The 22870-nt window shown below is 42.5% G+C and overlaps 1 protein-coding gene across 4 annotated transcripts in view; it reads left to right on the plus strand.

Annotated features, from left to right (window-relative positions):
• Window positions 1-22870, plus strand: part of sema3c (sema domain, immunoglobulin domain (Ig), short basic domain, secreted, (semaphorin) 3C) — a 54633-nt gene that overhangs the window by 23405 nt on the left and 8358 nt on the right. For all 4 annotated transcript variants that reach the window (XR_015112472.1, XM_086201881.1, XM_086201882.1 and 1 more), the window contains 11 exons: window positions 7565-7725; window positions 8369-8431; window positions 12111-12230; window positions 15845-15935; window positions 18287-18406; window positions 18499-18641; window positions 18719-18833; window positions 19239-19308; window positions 20072-20216; window positions 20470-20692; window positions 22533-22621. Coding sequence is in view for 3 of the 4 variants with exons in the window: in XM_086201881.1 (XP_086058007.1) it covers window positions 7565-7725; window positions 8369-8431; window positions 12111-12230; window positions 15845-15935; window positions 18287-18406; window positions 18499-18641; window positions 18719-18833; window positions 19239-19308; window positions 20072-20216; window positions 20470-20692; window positions 22533-22621 (1340 nt within the window). In the remaining variant the exon portion in view is untranslated. The remainder of the gene's footprint in view (window positions 1-7564; window positions 7726-8368; window positions 8432-12110; window positions 12231-15844; window positions 15936-18286; window positions 18407-18498; window positions 18642-18718; window positions 18834-19238; window positions 19309-20071; window positions 20217-20469; window positions 20693-22532; window positions 22622-22870) is intronic.

Here is a 22870-nt window from a genome sequence, read left to right on the forward strand (position 1 = left end):
TGTCCATAAACCTACAATCAATTCAATCTCCAACTACGGTGGAGAAATATTGCTTCTCATGACTAATACGGCCTGTTCACTGTCCGTTTGACTGCTCACCATCCAAATTGTTAACTGGTAGCATATTGCAGTTCTGATATTAAGCCAGCGTGTGATACAGCTGGGCTGAGGGGGAGCTCCCAGCCCCCTTGGTGCTGGTAACGTGGCTGGTTTGGAGTAGAAGCTGGTTTTCAAACCCTAAAATAATCTCAACTGTTAGGAGATGATCTGCTTATTCCTCTTTTCTTTCAGGCTATGCTAACTCTGCGATGTCTCGTTTTGCTGTCACCCTAAAAACACGTATTAAATGTATTTTTTTTTCAACCGAGGACCTATTTACCCTTGTTTTTGGATTGAAATGATGAATAAGGACAAAATTATTTCAGTTTTTGCCGATATTGAGTGCGCCGACCAGTCACAGCGGACCAGCTGCCGCTAGCGTGAAAGGCTGCAGTTTTTGGGTTTTTTTAAAGCCGGTCCACTATGGACTGTCTGTGCTAGTGGCTCATTGTTCAAGATATTATGAAAAGCCGACTGTTATGGACAATTAGCTTTGCACTCTTTATTTTTGACTGTAGTTTTGTAGTCATGATCCTGGTGGCGTTTCTTGGGTTTTCTCTTGGTTTGCTTACTTCATGTCCTTGTCTTTTTCACGCCTTTTTTTTTTTTTTTTAGTCTTTCAGCTTTGTTTCATCTGTTAATAAGTCCTTGTCAGTTAAAGCCTGGTCATCGGCTCTTGCCAAGCCCCTCTGCTCCAACGCCGACATGTTCCCTGGTTTTTGCTAGTGTTTTGTTGGTTAAAAGTCTGAATTCTACCCATCCTGCGTCGTTGGTTTATCTACATTTAGGTCCTCTTACACCACAACCTTGACACGATGCTAGTACTAGCATGCAAGGCAATTCTTTGTGTCAAAATATGTCCATGAGTGATTATTTGTGTGCCCCTGGCTTTTAAATGGTGGCACCCATGTTCTTGACAACAACAAGCCAATATTAAATGTGTAAATCATCATTCAGTTTGTGAAATCGCAATGTGGAATAGATGTTCAGGCAGGCCACGGCCGATCACTTCCACTACTTCCTATCAGCTGTTAAGCAGCACTTTCACCAGCCGCCACAGCTGCGTATGACTATGAGAGGAAGTATTTAAACAATCTTCCCATTCAGTCTGCTCGAAACACCCACCTCCTCCCCAGCTACTGCTTTAATTGTTTTACACTCCTCCTTCTTTGTATCTAAAATAATCTCAAACTATTTAGAAACCTCATTCTTACGCTACATCCCTTTTTCTTCTACTTTATATATACACCACATGCAGCATATGGGCAGTTTTGGTATTTCAATTTTCTTGGTTTATATAATTTACTTCTCCCAGCTAATCGATTCAACATTAGAGTGACTACTCGTACAAATTGCAGTTATTCTGGATTAGTTTTTCACTGGAACAAGTAGCTGAACCATGTGATCTCGCTTGACTTCAGTCCATCCATGTTCTGCTGACTCAACGTGGCCTCTGGCAAAGAAAGAAGGCTGCTGTTTAAGACTGAATGTTCTTTCTTGACCAAATAAAAGCCTTTAGTTAAGCTTCTGCTTGACCACCTCTCGCACGTAAACCATATCAAATTGGAATAAAGTCTCTGCACCACCTTGTCTTTTCTGCAAAACCCTCCGGTCATCGCCTGGATCGGGGTGGATTGAATCACCTTCAGTCTGACGTTTAACCAAAGGGGCACCATGGGTCAAAGCCCCAAGTCAAAGGCAAGACTGCTGTGAAGTCCACAGGGAAGTCAAAAGCCCACCTGCCTGCGCATTTAATAGAAAACCCACCTACTGTCTACTTCCTCTCTTTTTCTTCAGTGTCTTTTTGCTTCCACCCACTAGCAACTCAACAAAAGAATGACTCATTTCATTCTCTCAGCTTCTCCCAGTCGGGCCATCAAACGACGCAGTTCCTAAAACGGCACATCATTTCTCTTTCATGTCGTTTTATCAGTCATTGTTCATGGAATGTATGAATCCGCTCCACCACGACAGACTGAGGATGTCCACTAACACTTTTGACAGCACTCTTACTACTCGTGACCTCAACAATGAAGAATGCCTATAAAGTTTTGACTAATGAACCACATGTTGGCCACGTGATTTCTTCCTCATGGGTATAAAAAACAAACAAGCTGTTTTTTTCTAACTTTTATGGACTTTTTTTTATAGTTTGACTACTAATTTTGCACTATTGTGAAAAAATACCACAAAGGGGTGCCATACGAGCTGCATGGCTGTAGATGTGGAGTTAATCACGTTTAATCTGGAGGTTTCCCGTCATCACGAAGTGCTAAAATTGCCTTTGATGGCTGAATAGATTAAAGGAACAGGCCAACATTTTTTTGGAGAATACTCTTCCAACTCTCAAGCCAGACAACAAGTTAGATACTTCTGTCTTCCTCGGGTGCACTAAGGAGCTGAGTTAGCTAGTTAGCTTACCACAATGAATAGTAATGGCTAGGGCATATTAGCATACCTCCTTTAAAAAAAAAAAAACTAAAAAAAAATTTCTCCAAAACAGTTTGCGCTGAAATTATAAAAAAAAAGGACTGTACAAACCGTCAAACTTTAAGGAAGGTACGCTAACACTTTCCATCCACTACCATTGAATATGCTAAGCTAACGAGTGGTTTTAGCTCCCTTGAGGATTCAATCAGTTTTCAACTGAGTGAATGTTTTGGTTAGGTTCAGGTTAGGTTAAAAGAACATGCTGACCCTAATTATATTAATGCAGGAACGTGTATTTGATGACCTTTTGACAGAGGCGTGCTAACACTTCCCACCCACGGCCATTACTAAGCTAATAGGCAGTCATAGCTCCCTGCAGCACGCACAGAGGAGAGCAGGGTGTCCATCTTGCTGTCCGGTTCTGGCAGTGAGACATCAGGGTATTCCCCAAAAGAAGTTAATGTGTTTCTTGAAAATGCAAACCATTTGCCATGTGTTCCTATGAGCTGACAGTGACTCGGCAAACACTCCCCACTACTCATCAACAACTGAGTGGAGCTTACAGGTGCATCATCTGGAAATGTGAATATTTATGATGTTGGTCAGAGCTTAATAGAGCAGGTGCACCATCTGGCTTCTTTTAATGTTGCACTACAACGCTACAGCGGTGCAGCCATGACTCATGTGTTTTTCATGGGATTGAAAGCAGATCTCAGGGAAGATACTGGATCCAAAGGTATGTGGGCTCCAGTGGATTTCGGCTGGACTCCATGTGACGCACCCTTGTTGCGTCCCATCACAGCACCGGGCTTAACTGGCCTTCCACCCTCATGGGGGAACATGAAAGTCTCCTATTTCCCCCCCACTGAGAAAACAATACATAGTTCAATATAATATTAAACAATTATTTCACCCCTCACCACACCCTTATGAACAATTTGTTCCCCTCGTGGAATGTTCTGGAGGGATGCTGTCAAAGCAGAGCCAGAAAGACTGAACATAGAAGGCAATTAACGGTTAAAATTATTTTGCAAGGCACGTGTTGAATCACAGTTGGCCCCCAAAAATGTCACAAATCATACTCCCAGTTAATGACTTCAAACTGTGATTGTGGAGCTTCACCCTGCAAGTGAACGCAGCCTCACAAACTTACGCATACGTCCTTACACACAATGATAATAACAAATAAAGTCATAAATAACCAATTCTGTGCCTCGATAGCTATCTTCAGGAAAGCCTTCCTATGAAAAAGCTTTCAGTCTAATGTTAAATAACTAAAAAAAAAAAAGAAGCATTGATTCATGGACTCCTCGCCACTCGGGCTTAAATCAACCGCTGGGGTTATTCCTGCCAGTCTCGGCTGTAATGTGTGATTGTAAACTAAACCTCCTGGCGTGCCCTGCTGGTAGACTGCTGGTTAGATGCCACAAAACCTCAACGTCTGCAGTTTGACTCCGACCAGCACAACTCAATTGCATGTCATCCCTCAGCAGAAGTGAAAAAACTAAGTTCATTTCATTTAATAAACTGTGTTTGCCAGGGTATACTTCATGTAGCAAGTATGCTAACACCAGTTTGTAAATGGATTACCTCTTCTTGACATAAAAGCGGCCCAGTATAGGTTTCTAAATGCATAGCAAGATTTATTTTGTACTGCCAACATAGTGTGAATATATTGTTTGTTTCACATTGGCTAAAGGGGTCGGTCCCTGCAGCGAGACAAACATTGATTGCATAATACATTGCAATATATTGGCAGCCTGTCTATTTTGTCTTAATTTGTCGTGACATTTAGAATGACAGCAACTCCATATATCTCAAATACACGCCGGAATATACTCAGGAACAAACTTTGTAGAAGGATTGCACAGCTAAAAAAGTGGACAAAAAGTACAAAAAGAACTTGTGTAATTCACAAAAACGCTCATAAAGGTGAGACGCAGCCCTGATAGCATGTCAGTGCTGCGGTGCTTCATCATTTACACTCTGACAGTGTACGTTAGATACCGTCAAGAGCACTGACTGACTGAGATAATAAATCCCAAATTTGGAATTTCCCAACTTTCGTGAAGCTTTCAAGAATAATTCTTTAGCTTGGCACTCAGGACTTGTAATTCAGTCTAAAAATCCTTTTTTTTTGGTTCCCTTCTCTCTGCTGTCGTTCAGATTGTGTTCTTGGCGCAAATCCCTAATTTATATTTTGTCACATGGATGATTGCGAGACGTTCCTGCAGCTGCAGATGTGTAATTCCTGGTGCTATCAGCGGCTGCAATCGAGTGAATCCACCCTTTAGACTTCTCCCCGTTATTTTTCAGAGTGAGCCAACAAAACTTTAACAACGAGAGAGTTTTGAATGTTCAATGACAGGTTTACCCTCAAAATGAAGTACAATGTAGACGTGCATGATATTTTCCTGAATATTATCCAGGTACTTGATTGGGGGAAAAATGATAAAACATATATTTATTTGGCGGATTTCGGAGCCTTGCGTGGTTTTGATTAAGTTTTAGTGTGTCTTTCACCCGTGGTGGCTCACACTCTGGCAGAGGAAGGCGTGTAACATTTTTAGCTCTTTTTTTTTAGAGGCAGGATAATATTGCCTGCGCTCAGAGCTCTTTGTGATGCTATCTCCTCGACTTTGAAGCCCGAGGCTGATACTATCTCTTTTTTTAGAAGTTTATTTTTACTAAACATACGTCTGCCTGACAGGTTACCTTCACCTTTAATTTGCCTAGTCAGTGTGTGCATGTTCCTCATTAACTGATTCTCTCACCTTGTACAAGACCATATGAGGTAGTTTACCTCGCCGTGATGCAGTAGAGAACCGACACTCGTGGGAAACTCATTGAAGTCGTTAGGTTTTAAGTTAAACACTCCAGGCTTTACACCGTGAGGTCGCCAAACAACAGCCGGTGATTAGAGCGAGGGGTGGCCCGCAAAAGCCACTCTTCCTTCCAGATAAAAGGCCTCGGCCTAAAAAAAAGAGAAAAAAAAGCATATGTCACTCTATAATGAAAATGTGACTTTAGCCAAAGGCTCTGAAGCTGAGCACAGGCAACCTGTTTGCTGATTAGAGGTGGTCTCTGAAGAGAGCTCCGAGAGGGTCAGTGGAGGGTGTACATCCCCTCCCCTACACTCGCTACTGATTGAAAAAGTGATAAATATGCATGAGATTGGCTACAACAGTGTAGGCTTTTGATGGTATGGTTGAGAGTACTCAATCTCTGGAGAAAATAGGCTGAAAATAACTGTCTGTTTGCTTCGCCCGTGAACAATGTGCGCTTTTAATGAGGCGGAGAGACTCTGCAGGAAGGCTTTATACAGGATGATGTCCTCCCCAACACATGTAGTCTCTGTAAAGCGGTAAAAGCAAGTCAGTTTATTTCTTTGTGTGTTAAATGTCTGGTTTTCAGGATAGACTTATTTTATAGAAGTAGGAGCGATGTCAAATTTTCTGAACCTTAAAACCTGAAATTCTCAAGAGGACAATTCACTCTTTGGTCTCTCACTTCATTTTGCTTTTATTTATTTTTGTCTCCCCATGCAACGCGTCGCTGGATCCACTTTTAGCATAACCGGAATGGAGAGAAACCTCTTCATAATTATAAAGAAAAACGGTTTTAAACACAGAAATAGCCTCATTTTGTATTCCTAAAGGAAGAAATCTGCTTGGTGTGATCAGCACACTGTTTGAAAGAACTTGTTTTTCCCTTTTCTGATCACATTTCACACTCTTCCAATAACAAATGAATGCACTGAATGATTTATGATTTATCACAGTTGATTCATAGTTGTCTAACTGCAATTTTGGCTTTGAGTGGGGACAGTTTTGTTTCCTTCATCTCCAGCTTGACTTGGTTGCACTCTCACGTGTCAGTTATGAATGTCTGCACTTGTTAATACCCCTGAAGCTTCCGTTGCTTTGAAAACCAAACATAAGGAATATTTGTCATGTACAAAAATGAACAAAATCAGTGTCTACTGTAGTAAAGGTCAGCTATGCTAAAAGTAATGCACCAACTCCAGATATACAGAGGCAGCAATGTGTACTGGGAGACTTTGAACAGAGGTATGCTAACACTTCTCACCCACAAGCATTCATTGTGCTAAGCTAACTAGCTGTCAACAACTCTGAAGCTCCCAAATGCAGAGGCGGGACGGGTATCCCCCCCCCCCCCCCAAAAAGCTGACGTGTTTTTGGCATTTGGTTTGGATTATGAAAAAAAATGTTTGTACTTCCTGAGTGACTTTCGTTGTAAAAATAACTTTGGAGAAGAAGAAAAAAAGTGAAACATTGGCTTGGAAACAGCAAACAAACAGCAGTCTCATGTTGCAAAGTCTTGACTCACTGTAGCAAATGTGACATTTGGAACCGTAAACTCAGTCCACAGTTGTAAAAAAATCTGGTGTTTGTTTGATTCTCCCGCCCACCAGACACTCATTTATCTACGGACGTCACCACCACATTCTGTCTTTTGTAAACAGCCTGAACTTCCAGAAAAACTATTCCTATGGGGGGGGGGGGGGGGGGGGTGTCATTGTTTGACGCCACTGACTAAGCAAGTGAGAATGACTTGTGTTTTGGCTCCACCCATATCCGGTTACAGCCAATTCAAGACATCAACTTGCATCTGTCACAGACTTCAGCGATCCATGAGGACTTTTCTCCAACAATTTAAGCTATCTGAAGGGAAATATATGATGTTGTTGGCGAAAATGTGAGAACGTGACATCACCGGCAGTGTCTAATCAAAATAAAATGACTAAATCCATCCATCCATCCATCCATTTTCTATTTCCTTTATTCATTAAGGGTCATTAAGGCTGGAGCCTATCCCAGCTGACATTAGGCGAGAGACACCCTGCACGGGTCGCCAGTCCATCGCAGGGCCATCAGGAACACTTGCCGGACGGCCACTCTCCCTCTGAGCCATGCCGCCCCCAAAATGACTAAATACTGACTCTGTTTTTCAGTGGGGAATTTTTTTTTTTTTTCTCTCTCACACTTCCTCTCTTTCTCCGTGTGTCTCTTAGACCTGCAGGCCTCCAAGTCCTTTGAACACTACAGTTTGTCAGACAAGGCCATGGACTACAGGATCCTGCAGATGGATGAGGACCAGGACAGGATGTATGTGGGAGGCAAGGATCATGTCCTCTCCATGGATATCAATAATATAACCCATGGCGCACTTAAGGTCAGCAGATGGGGTCTGGTATACTTCCGTTGTTGTTGTTGTTGTTGTTGTTGTTGTTTTTGTTCAAAGCACTGGCAAAAATATCAGCTTCAACAGTACAAATGACAAAAGCTAAAACTCCTGCAGTGGTGTTATTATCATCTCTGCAATGATATGCAAATTACCGTACATTTGCAGTGATTACAACAATTTGCCGATTATTCAGAAGAGCCATAAAAAGGCTTCAGCTCTCTGATTCTGTATGCAATAAACGAGTCATCTTCAGCGTAATTGACAGGCGTGATATGCGCTAACAGATGGGAAAGCATTTAGTTTCCCCCTGGGAGTGCTGCATCACATCCATTTTTTTCCCCCCCCGTGTAAATTGCTTGATATATTCATCCAGCAGGACCTTCAAGCACCTCGTGGGGCTTTAAAACCGCACACTTCTTCATTTGGCTGTTATCGCTGACACTTGTGTCATTTATTCCGCTCCTCTTTTTTCCCCCCCAAATGTTCTCTTTAATTTCGCTCTACGTAAACAGGATATCATCAAACCTCAACCTGTCCATATTTATGTTTATCCTTCTCCATCTGTTACTGGTGTTACTGGGCTCGCTCCACCACGTTGTCACTAAATTGGAAGCTTGTTTTTAACCACCAGGTGTTTTGGCCTGCGTCTCCGAGCAAGATCGAGGAATGCCAAATGGCAGGCAAAGACCCTACGGTAAGAAACATTGGATCCTGTGACACCTTTTTGAGCCAACAAATAAAAATAGACATATCCATATAATAATCAATAATGAAACTGCTGTTAGCATTTATCCACATCGTAAAAACTTCCATCCTTTATTTTTTAATGTAACCTACATTTTCTGTAAATATTAATCATCAACATATAATCCACTATATATAAACCTCTGTCATTTGGAAAACAACTGGTTTGTGCTGTGTAATATCAAAATCAAAATCTTAAAGCCCAATCATGTAATTTGAGAGTGAATAACATTTAATCTCTCTTTAATTCATGAGCAACAAAACACATCATTATTCACTTCCATGTGGTCCAGGTGGTTTTACTTGTTCTGGCAGCACCAAGTCAATTTTATATTGAATTATTTATTTTCTACAAGGGCAGCACATAATTAAAGGGACTGTCATTGTGCAAGAGTTAGCTAAAAGCTAATTTGCATCTTTTGTTCCTGGATAGGTAGACTAAAGAATTCATAATATCAAGAAAAATATCTAAAAACGCAGCGTATACTATGTGTCCTTTTAACTAGATATTGCACTGTATAGTGACAAAGCATTAATAATGATCTGTGAATGCGAACACATAAAACAGCTCTATAAAAACATGCATGTCAGTTTAAACGAAATTATTTCAATGGCTTTAAGTGACAGTTTATTTCAAAGTTAGATAAACATGAGCCCTACGGATCGACAGAGGAATAATTGGTTGATGTGCTGCCCCCTATCTGTCTGGAGTGTGAATTAATTTAAATCTTACACATAGCACCTTTATGTATTTTATGTATTTATTTATTGCATTAACAAGAATCAGACATACAGATTAAAAAAAAAAAACAATGTGTACAGCTCCTGATTATCACTAGTTTTAGAATCTGAGAATTGATGCTAACAACGCCACAGTGCAATTACTCATTTGGATCCTTATAACAAACGTTGGAGAGAGAATCAAAATATAATCCAGTCCCTGTATTTGATGGTACACATCCAGGCTAAAGCCTCTGTCAGCTGTTCCCAAATCCACTTGTCCAAGTGGGTCTGGCAGTGGAACTGTGTGAGTGCTGCCTCCTGGGATTGGTCTCTCTTTTTCCCATCTGTGAGTTTGTGTCAGGTCCAATCGCAGATGTCTGCAGGGTGACCGAGCGGCCCGTCACCAGACTTTGTACACAGTTTCTGAGAGAGATCTTGAGGAAATGGCCACGGAGAACCGTAGAGAACCAGAGCTCTCATTGACGTCACAGCTCGGCCTGTTTCTGAGCTGCATTTGTTAACTGCAACAGGATTAAATGAAGTCATACAGTAAAAGGAGGATTCCTCCTACGCAGGCGGGGGGGGGGGGGGGTTGATTGAATGAAAAGAATTTTGTTTAAAAAAAGAAACCTTCCGAAGGCTCTTTAAATAGCGCGCTTAACGTGTATCGCAAGCACAGCCAGTTTTTCCTCCATCATCTCACCATCCCCTGGCTGCAGCCGATGTTCAAGCCAGGGTTTGAACAGGCATTTGCAGAAATTGAGGAGAAGCTGTTTCCAGTCTCCCTGACTGATTTGTGCCGCATTGAGTCACAGCTTGCCCGCGGCACACATGCTCCCACAAATATTTGGGTGAGCCACTCAAAGGCCCTCTGTCGCTCTCTTTCTTTCTTGCAACCACTTTTAAAATATTCAGGCTCTGTCTTGTTATATTTTCCTGTCCTAACAGTCACTTTTTCCATTTCCTTGTCTTTTGGTTTCTACTTTGCTGCAGTGTTGCAGGTCTCCTGAACTACACACTATTAGATTCTTCTTCTATGATGAACTATTTGGTCAAGCAGGTCAAGAGAGCACTGAATGGGAAGCAAAAAGCAGAGACACTGTGCTGCTAGGCTAATTAAAGTCAACCCAAAATGTGCATTCTGCCTTTCAAGCACTCATGAATGATGCTGTGAAGTCAAAAAGGCATTTTTTTTCCCCTCCCGCCTCATTTCTTTTCACTCGAGAATGCGTAAGTGGTAGCCACACACATATTTAGCTTCAAGCTAACATGGCTAACAACAGCGAAACTGCCCCAAAATCTCTGTTTACAAACTCTCGTGGGCATCTTCTGGTATAATCCTTGTCTTCTGTACACTCAGTAATCCACAAACAATTTGATTTCAGCTAATAATATCAATGACAGCACTCTGAGTCCAGCTGAGGTTTTTGCTAAAATGAGCTAGCTGCTATCAGTTGACCCATCTCCCCGTGCTCATCAGGGCAAGTTGTATCACTGAGCATACCTCTGTGTCACAAACATGTGGATTATACAAGACGAGGTGCTTGAGAGTTTTTAAACAGACATTTTGGGACATCTTTGTTGTTGTTTTGTTGCTGTAGCTGTTGTTAGCCATTAGCTGCGATTAGCTTCAAGCTAAGTTGGCTTTCTCCTGCATTTGGAGTCCCAGTGCAGGAGGTAAAAATGTCTTTGCAAGCTCTTAAAAGGCAAATACTCTTTTGGGGTGAAGTATTGAGGAAACGTCAAGCATCTGTTTGCTTAAAAGCCTCCACTTTAAACTCAGTGTCATACCGACTTGAACTTGAGGCTTTGCGGCTGTATGCTGCTTATCTGGTGTGCTTATAAAGGCTGGGCATGTATAGTTAGGAAATCCAAGAGGAGAATATAACAGGATCCTGATATGAGTTGGTTGAAACAGATATGCCCCCTGACACAGCGTGCGTGTGGATGAAGGATAGTGTAATGACATGAACGGTGATAAAAGTGAGGAGAAAGCAAAGGAGACAGAGAGAGTAAACGGGGTGGAAAATAAATAACGCAGATGGATGTGTGCTGGTGAAAATACACTTTCTTAGTAGAGCTGCACACTGGCTGTGAGCTGCAACAGCTGCTGCTTCTGCAGCCATGGCCAAGTTCCGTACTGCCCCCTCCCAAATTAAATCCCTCCTCTGCTCCTTTCTCCGCTTTTTCTGCAAGCTCAGGCTTCATTAGCAAACTCTCCTGCCCTGCTGCAGCCATTTGTGAGTGTTGAGATCAGTAATCTGCTTGATGTTTGTCAATCTGTTTCCAGTGGCTTTAAGACTAGCGCCTGGCTCATTTGATCAAAAAACTATCAGAACGGGTGAAATTAGTTTGAATCGCTTATTCTTAAGGCATAGGACAAGGATTCCCAAAGTTCACTATTTCGGTGCCCACCTATTTATACCTGGAACGGGAAAGGATCCCAAATATACACTCATATTTCATATTTTTCTGTAGAATTCTAACATCGTGCTGTCAGGAGCATTTCCGTTATCCGCTACGGCCAACACTAGCTTGCGAAACAAAGCATCTAAATCAGTCAGTGGTGTCAAAAAATTTGCAACTCATATCATCTGTATAAGCTTTATAATTTGACCTTTTTATTTTTAGATTACTGTTCTACATTTAAAAAAAAAAAAACAACTTCAACTTGGGAGCCCACTAGAGGGCGCACAATGTCCACCGCTTGGTTGTGACAATTGTATCACAGCTGGAAGCACTATTTTTTTTAATGTGCTGCTATGAATGCTGCAGAACGTGAAGTGTTGTCAGCTTTGCCCAGTCATGGAGAGGGATTGTTAGAATAAAATATTGTGGAGGAACAAGGATTTCATCATGTGTCAGTTTAGCTTTCTCACCTCAGCTTCTCTGTTTGTGTCTTCCAGCACGGATGTGGGAACTTCATTCGAGTGGTGCAACCTTACAACAGAACTCATCTGTTCATGTGTGGCAGCGGAGCGTATAGTCCCGTCTGTGTGTACATCAACAGGGGACGTAGACCAGAGGTGAGCACACCAGTCGCTTCATAAGAAAGTAACCTTTTGGAGGGTTACCGCTATTTAGTGAAAACTCCCAGTCTTCAAATTTACCAAACACCCAGTTCTGAAGGTGTTTCTGAACAAATTTGAGATGGAGGATCCTGTTGCCACCAGGTGGTGCTATAACTATCCATTCATCCATCCACTTTCAATACCGCTTATCCATTAAGGGTTGCGAGGGGGCTGAAGCCTATCCCAGCTGACATTGGGCGAGAGGCGGGGTTCACCCTGGACGGGTCGTCAGTCCATCACAGGGCCATCAGGAGCAATTGGGGCTCAGTATCTTGCTCAAGGAGACTTGGACATGGTCACCAGGGGAGGAGAGGATTGAACCAGCGACCCTTTGGTTGCTAGACGGCCACTCTACCTCCGAGCCACGCCGCCCCTGGCGCTATAACTAATCTGCGCACAAATCAAATGGATTGCTCCCTGGCTCGTTATACACCCTCCCTCTTTGGTTTGATGAAAATCCACCCCATTGTTTTTGATTAATCCTGCTGACAAACGGCACAACCTTTTCTGTAGTGTTTAACGAGGTTTCGGAGATGAAGATTTAGTGCAGCTACTAAGAGAGAAAGAGAGCAACATATTAGTCAACTTTTCCTGTGTTTCTCTGGTTAAATCATCGACACAATCAAGGTTCTGATTACTCACTGGGGACACTGATTCATCACTTATACAGACAGATGATGAATTAAAGGGAAAACCTGAATACAGTGGCTCAAAAACACGTATTTTTTTCATTTTATGAGTCAATAGTGTTTGTCCTCTGCCCCCCAAAGATAGGTGGAGAACAGGTCTTCTGGATTACAGATCTGGATTATTTTGAAGAAACTGAAATGTTGTTCTTCCAACCCTTCCACACGGATTCAATTTGATCAAACTCACTGATAATGTGTACAGAAAATCCTGCTAATAGCTACATCCAGCCAACAGCCTTGAAGTACTCCAAGATCCAGGATCTACAATTTGATCCAGATCACCTCCAAAAAGTTATTTGTTAGGTTATTTCATCTAAAGCCACCCATTATTTTTGAGATATCCTGCAAACAACAAGCACTACTGATCACATAACCTCCTTGACGGAAGCCGAAGGTCATCGTATGGTAAAATAAAAAGAAGTTCCAAGTGGACAGTTTGGTACCACATGAGAGGAGATGCTGATAAGAGGAAGAAACTGGAGCTCTCATATCAAGTCTGTTCTCTGGTCTCATCTGGTCACACAGCTCCAGAGCTGGAAAACCCTCCAGGAATAAAGTGTCCTGTAAGTGAACAACATTTAGCCACAGACCACTAACTGCTGCCAAACACTAATAAGCAGAGAGAGAGAGAGAGAGAGCGAGAGCGAGAGCGAGAGCGAGCTCTTCCTGCACTGCAGTGCCTTTAGTCATTCGGGGCTTTGTTTGAAAGGCAGACTGCTCTGTTTGCAACATCTGAGCACAAACATGAATCGAAACAAGAGGTCTGTGAACTATAAGAAGCTGCAGTGGTGGGAGGTTGATAGCGAGCTCACTGATCGGACCTTCACCCTGCAAACGTGCCCAGACTATTTGAAACTCAAGAGGATGACTGTTGGGTTTTGCCTGTCATGTTCGTCGATGCTCCGTGCATGAATATTGAGTAATTTTCCCATCATCTGGCTTGAAATCTTAATAGCATTTTGTACCGCTGCTTGTTTCAGAAAATTTCCATGAAATATCTCAGCACAGGTCTTGTTAAAAGAGAACAGACTTCAGACGAAAGAAATAAAAATGCTCTGGTTTGAATACAGCTCTCCAGTCAGGCTCTGGAAGAGAAAATCCCTCTCATTCTTGGACACAGAAGATTTGATTATCAGCTACAATGTGGTGACCATCCAAGGTAACTTGCCACAAGCTAGGGGATCGTTGAGTGATGGCATATGCTCTGCTAGACGTTTGTATGATGTCACTGGGGAATCCCCCCATGTGCTACTGTACATCCCACGTTGAAACTGACTGTTACCATCAAAGGGTCTACGTTAAGTCACTTAGCCAACTGTCACGACCGCTTTTGTGGTTTCTGTGTGCTATTTAACACAGTTAAGTGTCAATCATTGATGCAAAACTGGGTGTTTACTGGATGGTGGTATAACACATTGAAAACAAACAAAAAAACAAACAACAAAAACCCCACGTTGACATGGCACCTGAAATGTTCGTAGAGAGGAAGAGGAATGACCAGAACAGAGAAACTGCAAAAAACATAAAAGAAACGCTCAAAGATCACAAGTTGTGTGTTTCCAAAGTTGTGACATGTGCATGTTCTCCCTGTGCCTGCGTGGGTTCTCTCCACTACCTCTCACAGTCCAAAGACATCAAGAGGGGACCAGGTTAATCCAGACTCTAAATTGACCGTAGGTGTGGCTGAGAGTGTGAATGGTTGTCTGTCTATCAGTGTTGGCCCTGTGATGGACTGGCGACCCGTCCAGGGTGAACCCCGCCTCTCACCTGAAGGCTGCTGGGATAGGCTCCACCCCCCGTGACCCTTAACAGAAGCGGTAGAAAATGGATGGATGGATGTTCATTCACAGTAAACTCCATTTTATGTGCTTTAAAAAAAGTTTTTTAATATGAGGTCATGTTGGAAAAGATTGACGCTGATACTGGTGATAACGGCTGATGAGGAATCAGTCGCGTCCTCGTTTTTTGTGTAAGGTCACATGTGTGGTCAGCTTCAGATTCAGGCTTACACTCTTTTGAACAATGATTTCCTGAGATTTCAATGAAAACTAAATGTCGGGGAAATTCGCTTCCTCACCACCTCATGAGTCAGTATGAAACTTTCTCTTTCAGTCTGTGTGACGTGGAGTTTTTAAGTTTCCGCACGCCGGTTGTTGTTGTACATTTAACTTACTTACTAAACTATAAGCAGCATCACCAACTCCTGCCGGTCTTAAAAACAGATTGAATGTAAGAGCAGAACTTTCCATCTATGACGCACAAAGGGAACCTTTCAGTACGAACGTACATCATTCTGCGTGGTGTTGATCACACATCTAACAATAAGAGAAAAAAAAAACAACACGCAGTTTCGATAATTAATGGCAGAATCTAGCAGATGGAGTCTGTCTCCAAATCCTAGTGGAGGAAAGACACTTTCCTGGAAAACTGCTCATCGGCTGACATCATTTGCATTCCTGTTCAAGGAGGCAGCAACACCACCACAGTGGGCCAGAACTAAATGAGATGGGACACAAGGCTTTATAGTTTATCCAGGTTAGAGGACCGTCCAGTCCACCACAAGGAGAGGGTTAAAACTTGGCAACCCCTCCACCTGTGATGGAAAGATGGCTATCCAGCATATTAGCAGGGAAATTCCTCCCCTCCTCTCAAATGGAATGTTCTTTTTTACTGTTCCACACGGACCAGTTAAGGTAAACCAAGCCAGAACCATTCCTGCGCTCCCTCGAATGCAAAAAGAAGGGAGACCTGAACAGGGCTACCTTGTGGGATAATTAACGCTCATATGTGCGTTTTTATTGTGGATGGAGGTCACTACAAAATAACTTACGATATAAAACTGTCGCTGAAATCTATACCTTCACCCTTTCTTTGTGACAGGAACAAGTATTTCATATCGACTCGAAGAGCGAATCGGGAAAAGGGAGGTGCTCCTTCAACCCACAAGTGAATACTGTCTCCGTCATGCTCAGTAGGTGCCTCCTTTTCATTTTTCCAAACCGTTATCTGCCCCTGCAAAACCTCCAATAAACAAAAGGTGAACTGAAATGTTGGAAATCAGTGTATATCCTTGATGTATGATGATTGAACTTGAAACTGCCAAAGGCTCTCCAGCAGGAATGATGTGGGGTTTTTTTTTTTGTTTTTGTTGGAACTGTACTTCTAGGTGACACGTCCTAATATGCCATCTATTTTGAAGTAATGTTCCCCAACGGATCCGTGTAATTTACCAAGTTTTCTTGCGTGGATCCAAAAAAGCATCAACGCATGATCACTAGCCATGTTTCCATCAATAAATTTAAACGTAGATTTGATGTAGATGAGGATTGATGCGCATTACGAAATTCGGGCAGAAAATCAAACGTCTCTACACTCACTTTATGTTGCTTCTGCCTTTTTGCAAATGACGAAATCCCGTCACGTAAGGTCTGATGCAGCGACCTTTAACTCTCGGGACTGCCTCCTCTGCTCTGTTTATAACAGCAATGCACAACGTTGCCTGTACCGCCATCTTCTGACGATAATATGCTACTGCATAGCCTAGATGATTCCCACCAAAGCACTTCATGGGAATGGGATTTTTTTTTTTCATTCATTTGATTGGCAATTTAAAGGAGACTCGACTTATTTCACAGAAACATTTGCTTGTTTGAAGCGGTTTTTGCCTTCTTTTTCAAAAGAGTAAATGCACAACATTATATTCTCACATATCGATCCCAGTTGATCGACCGGCTGTTCCAGATGGCTGCATCTGTCTGGACATTCCCAAACTTTTACCAAGTTTGCCATACTTGGCAAAAGTTTGGGAATGTCCGGATGACCTCCTCCCTGTTTGTTTCAGCCATGTGTAACTTTGCCGATGTCAGGAGCCTATGAATAAAGGAATGAATGAGTGTTTTATTTTCAAACTTGTATATAGAAATAAATATCGGAAAAAAAGCCATTCATATACAAAGAAAAAAAATGTAATAAAATTTCACATTCGAAAAAGGAGCAGGAAGAAGGAAACACTTTTGTATTCCTACCCCTTAATACTTTTCCGTTTTTATGTCGTGAGTCATAATGTTTTCTGGGTTAACATCTTCACAAAAATATCATACATTTATGCTTTACAAAACATGTAATCCACATGAATATATTATACACATATACACTAGTAAACATATAATATATGATTAATATATCTATGATATGTAAGTGTCAATATGGACATCATATACATTGTACTACACAAATATCCATATAAATAGGTCCCTTTACACACATACATACCTTTATACATACTTCATAAATATCCATATAATTACAAAATCTATATCTCACATCAATACAGTATATATCAAATACTAATCAGTTTTAATGTAGTCATATTTTTGCTTTTCTCATTTATATACTGTATATATATATATATATATATATATATGCATTGTGTTGCCTTGTTGACTTTGTCCAAACCAGTCGATGGGAACTGTATTATTTGCCTTCCTTGGCTTTTATTGTGACAACTCCAAAAATCCCTTGACATGACTAATTTTACCAATACCCCCTCCTGAAAGTAATTCTTCAACACCTCTCTCTATTTCTCACTGGTAGATATCCAGGACGACCTCCTCCTCTTCTACTCTGCTCAGCCCATAGCCTGAGTGTTTGAAGGGTGTTGTGTTGCTTATGTGGCTGACACACTGCACCCTCGGCTAGGCTTTCTGTCACCCGAGCATTGCCACATCAGCAGCAGCAGCTTTGCCAGCTTGTGAAGGCCTTTAGACACGGCAAGGAGGGAAACCAGACGGCAGGGTGGAAATACCTAAAGAAGTCAGGAAGAAGGTGCCTTGATAGAGTGGAGTTTATGTTGTGGAGGCAGTGATGCAGCACTCTCATCCTCTCCCACTTAGCGGATAATTAGAGGCAGTGTCTGGACTCAATAAAATCTATGCTGCATCTGCCCATCCTCGTGTTTTAGACCCTCTGCGGCCGTCAGAGTGCTGTCGACGCTTCTTTGCCAGCCAGCTCGGATGCAGGCCACATACCCTTAATCCTCTCCTGACTTACCCCACATTCTAAACCATGACGTGGCACAGCTGCCTGTGAGAGGCAAGGGACACAAAAAGCCTTTATTAATTCCCGAAGCAAAGACACATGCTATTTTTATTCATACAGCAATCTTAACATTACCTATCAATCATGGAAGAAATACCCCTGTATTTATAAGCTTTAAGGTTTTTTTTTTATAGCATTCATCGGCATATAGTCGCGTTCCAGTCTGCGCTACTGTCACTTGCTGTGGATAATCGTGGATTTTCTTGTGTGTGTTTGTTCCTCCAGACCAGGAGCTGTTTTCAGGCATGTACATTGACTTCATGGGGACAGACGCTGCCATATTCAGGAGCCTGACCAAGAGGAATGCAGTGCGGACAGACCAGCACAACTCTAAGTGGCTCAGCGGTGAGCAGAAACAAATGCTAATGAGATTTGAATGCTTATATTTATCGATTTAGACAAGAAAATGATTTATTTATGTTGAATTGTTCACTCAGAGCCAATCTTCATTGACGCCCACCTGATACCAGATGGAACAGATCCCAATGACGCCAAATTGTATTTTTTCTTTCGCGAGAGGCTAGTGGATAACAGTGGAAATACTAAGAATATCCACACCATGGTTGCCAGAGTGTGTCCAGTAAGTAACTTTATTTTTTGCCTTGTTGATCAATATGTGTTGTGTTTTCAAGTTGCTCCAGCCGCTTTTATCCACAGAATGACATCGGAGGACAGCGGAGTCTGGTTAACAAGTGGACCACTTTCCTCAAGGCCAGGATGGTGTGTTCAGTTCTGGAGGAGGACGGCACCGAAACACACTTTGATGAACTGGGTGAGTCAAACAGAGGACATAAATATTTCTTCAAGTTTGAATTTATGAAGCATGAAACAAGTCTTAAACAAATCTTGTAATTTGAAAAATACATGGCGACGGAACAAGCACAGCTTTCTGCATGGTCTCTGGCACAAGGATCCTTGTGTTTGCTTTCTCCACAAACAGTCCATGGAACTTCCCTTGTTTCGCCTGGATTAGAACTGTAGGATTTTCAAAACATTCTCTTATTTTTAATCATCCTGTATTCCTTTTGAAAAACTACAAAACATTTGATTGCGTGCATGAATCGACTCCTACATCTCTTTTTTTGGCACAGACACAGAGTTTGCAGAGGTTTTTATTTGTTGTTGGACACACCTTTGTTCAAGATATGTGCATTTCTGTTTGTATGCCCACATATAGAGAGTGTGTTTTTGCTGGAAGCTGAGCAGCCCCAGGGTTTGTTGGTGTTCGGAGTCTTCACGTCCACAAGGTAAGACGACAAAGCCAACTGTAACATTCCTGCAAGCCTCAGTGGTTATGTTAATCACTGGCTGGATATCGGGGGGTTGCTCCGTAAAGATGTCAGGGGTTATGTTGCAGAATGATGAACTGTTGGTTCCTGTGTATGGCCTTGATTTTGATGTATATACCATATGATTGTAAGCAAGCATCACTTTGTTGACCATCTGTGCGTCAACTGAAGAAAGCTGAATAAAATGAGCCTCATTTTGTGGAAGTCTGAAGGCTGCAGCCAATGGGATCGCATAGCAAAAATCTGGAGGTTAAAGAGCGAGGTCACTCAATCTTTCTCAACTCTGATTGAGTTTGTCTGGTTAAATCAGGGTGACCCGGTATCCTAAAAGTCTAGAGTATCCATCCTGGCCCAGAATACGCAGCCAAACTAAACAGTGAGGTTCTCCAGGTCTCTGAGCTTGTTGTTATTCCTATCACCAAAATATGTTTCTTCCTCTGACTCCAGATTCTTCTATTCCTCTGTTCAACAAAGCTCTTTTATGTGTCAAGGCTGTGTTTTCAAATGATTGTTCCAAACCACGTTAGATCATTTAAAGAAAACTAGGTGAGCTGTCCCCAGTGCATGTGGCAGCGATTCCAAACCCAGCCTGTATGACTCGCACATCCTGCGAAACAGCTATCTCAGTAAACAACTGTAGAATATTTTATCTGGGTGGGTCTCGGGGTTGTGAGGTTCTCACTGTTGTGATTCATTGAAAATATGCATCTCATTTCCTCAGCTCCGTGTTTAAAGGCTCAGCAGTGTGTGTGTACAACATGGCCGACATCCTCACAGTTTTCAACGGACCCTTTGCTCACAGAGAGGGGCCCAATTTTCAGTGGATGGCATTCCAGGGGCGCATCCCTTACCCAAGGCCTGGAACAGTGAGTTCTTATTTAGCTCGTTCATTCAGTTAGTGGTTGGTTTTACACAGAAATGTAAACACCACTGCTCTCGGTTTGGAACTTTTGCAAATTGTAGACTTCAAACAGCACATTGTCTGTGGAATGTCCCCATAAATTTGGAAGCTCAACCTTTGTTTTGGCCACAGGAGCCAGGATTAGAATTTAATGATGGAAATGATTTTACCCCCCCCAAAAAGTCCTATGGAGATGAAAACAGGATTCTTGTCTCCAGTGTCCCGGTGGAGCCTTCACACCTGACATCCAAACAACCAAAGAGTTCCCAGATGACGTCGTGACCTTCGTACGCAACCACCCGGTCATGTTCAACCCCATATACCCGGTGGGGAGGAGACCTCTGGTGGTTCGGTCCAACGCTGACTACAGATACACGTCGGTGGCTGTGGACCAGGTCATGGCTGCAGATGGCAACTACCAAGTGCTCTTCCTGGGAACAGGTATTTAGGTCCTGCTCTTTCTAAGAAGGAACAAATGGGAATCTTTGTGCCCATCTTCCTCATTTTCATTGTTAATGCTGCAGGAATATTTACATTTTGTTGTAAAATTTGTGTTTTTCCAGAAAAATCGAGTTGTTCCAATGTTTTACAAACAAGCGTAAATACAGACATAAAATCTCCCAGCCAGCTTCCAATCAGTTCTCAGCCAATTCTCAGTTAGCAGGAATCCAAACCCACTTGGGCTGGCTCCTTGGGGTGTGGGCTGGCTCCTTGGGGTGTGGGCTGGCTCCTTGGGGTGTGGGCTGGCTCCTTGGGGTGTGGGCTGGCTCCTTGGGGTGTGGGCTGGATCCTTTGGGGTGTGGGCTGGATCCTTGGGATCCTTGAGGTGTGCCTAAATTCCACCATTCCATTCCACCACAGTATTTCACCATAAGATGGTGCTCCCATACACAAGAAGAGTGACAAGTGATTCAGTTAAAAAAAAAACCCACAAAGATATGAATTTGAAATTGACCATTCTGCCTGATGAGAGCACAAACTCTCCCTTTTCTAGTAGTTTTAAGATTTTGAATGCAGGAATTTTCTAGTAACAATCCATTTTAAACTGTAGTATTGTTATTCTTATTCAGATAAAAGAGCCAAATACATCTGTCGGGACTGTACTGTATCCCAGATTTGGGGTATTGTGTTTATTGTGGATAGAATTGCAAATATATGGTAGAAAATATACTTTGTTCTTAGAGATTGGCTTTTGAAAAAACTATGAAAACACAAGGCGTTAGTGGCAAGATATTTTGATGTCATCCCATTTTTAAAACACGTCAGCTGGAGAGCGATTTCTCAACGCAGCGATGTCATCACATTCACCATAATCCAGTAATCAGGGAGGACAGTTATCAGCAAACTAAGTTACAGTGACATGCAAAAACATGTGTTTGGTCAGTAAATGATTGTTGCGTGAAGCTCCTTTACCACATGTGGCTATCAGACAAACAGATAACGGAGGCAATGGGGAGAAAAAAAGAGATGTGACACCGAGACTCAGCACTTGAAGATAAGTGATGCCATAAAAAAGGCCACAGACTGGTGACATAACCTTGTCCTTTCATGATATTGAGTTTTTATGTCCATCATTCAGGTCAATAAAAGGTCAACAGTGATCCAAGATAATTACCTCAGCGTCTCGCCTGGCAATGAGATTAATCGGACCGGGACGTTGTACAAAATACAACTGCAGTAAATTTACCTGTTACCAGTTGTTTCTCAGCTTTTCGGAGAGAAAAAGAATCATGCGCATGCATATGTGTGCAGGGATTCTCTCTCTCTCTCTTTCTCGCTCTCTTTCTCTGTCACACCCACATCCACACACACACACACACACACACACGGCTCCCAGTGTTTATCAGGCAGCCACTCCTTTTCGTTTCTTCAGCTGGGATTTTTGACGAGAAGCCAGCTCTGTCTTGTCCTGAGACAGCGTTTTGTCTCCAGGAGGAGGGAGATGCTCTTATCAAGCATTTTCAGAAGCTCTTACTGTAACTCTTTCTCCTTGCTCTGCTGCTCCAACAACTCCCAGGACAAAACAGCTTTATTGATGTCCTTTTCATGCCCCCCCTCCCTCCCCCCGTCACCCCCGTATGGACCCAAGAGCTACTATTCCCTCTAACAGCGCTGGTCATGGGTATCACCTATTCAAAAGAAAACAAAGGACTCAAAGTGTGTTTTTTCAGGGATTTTACACACGTCCCTGTTTTCCTGATTGTGTCTAGCCGTAGCAGTTACACAGGGTGGTTAAATATGTGGTTACAACATGTGACATGCCATCTTTTTGCCCCCCCAGACAAAGGTACAATACAGAAGGTGATTGTGCTGCCAACCAATCATTCCCTACACGAAGATCTGATCCTGGAGGAGCTGGAAGTGTTTAAGGTCTGCTGTCCGTCTTCTCTCCCCCCCCCCCTTGTTCTCCCCTCCTCGTACTTTCATCCCTTCTCGTTTCTAAAATCAAAGGCAGGAAGAAGAAGGAGGAGGTAGTAAGGGTTTGGGCGGGGGGGTTTGGCTACAACACAAAGGCCAGGGGCAGGCAGATAAAGGCAGGGTCTCTTTCAGGAGATGGATGTTCTGCTGTGTGGTGCAACGTACAGGGTGATGGGAAACATGCTAACATACTACAAGAGT

This window comes from Aulostomus chinensis, chromosome 4, assembly GCF_037954235.1.
Source record: "Aulostomus chinensis isolate RoL2024-O1b breed Wild chromosome 4, RoL_Achi_v1.0, whole genome shotgun sequence".
Taxonomy (NCBI): Eukaryota; Metazoa; Chordata; class Actinopteri; order Syngnathiformes; family Aulostomidae; genus Aulostomus; species Aulostomus chinensis.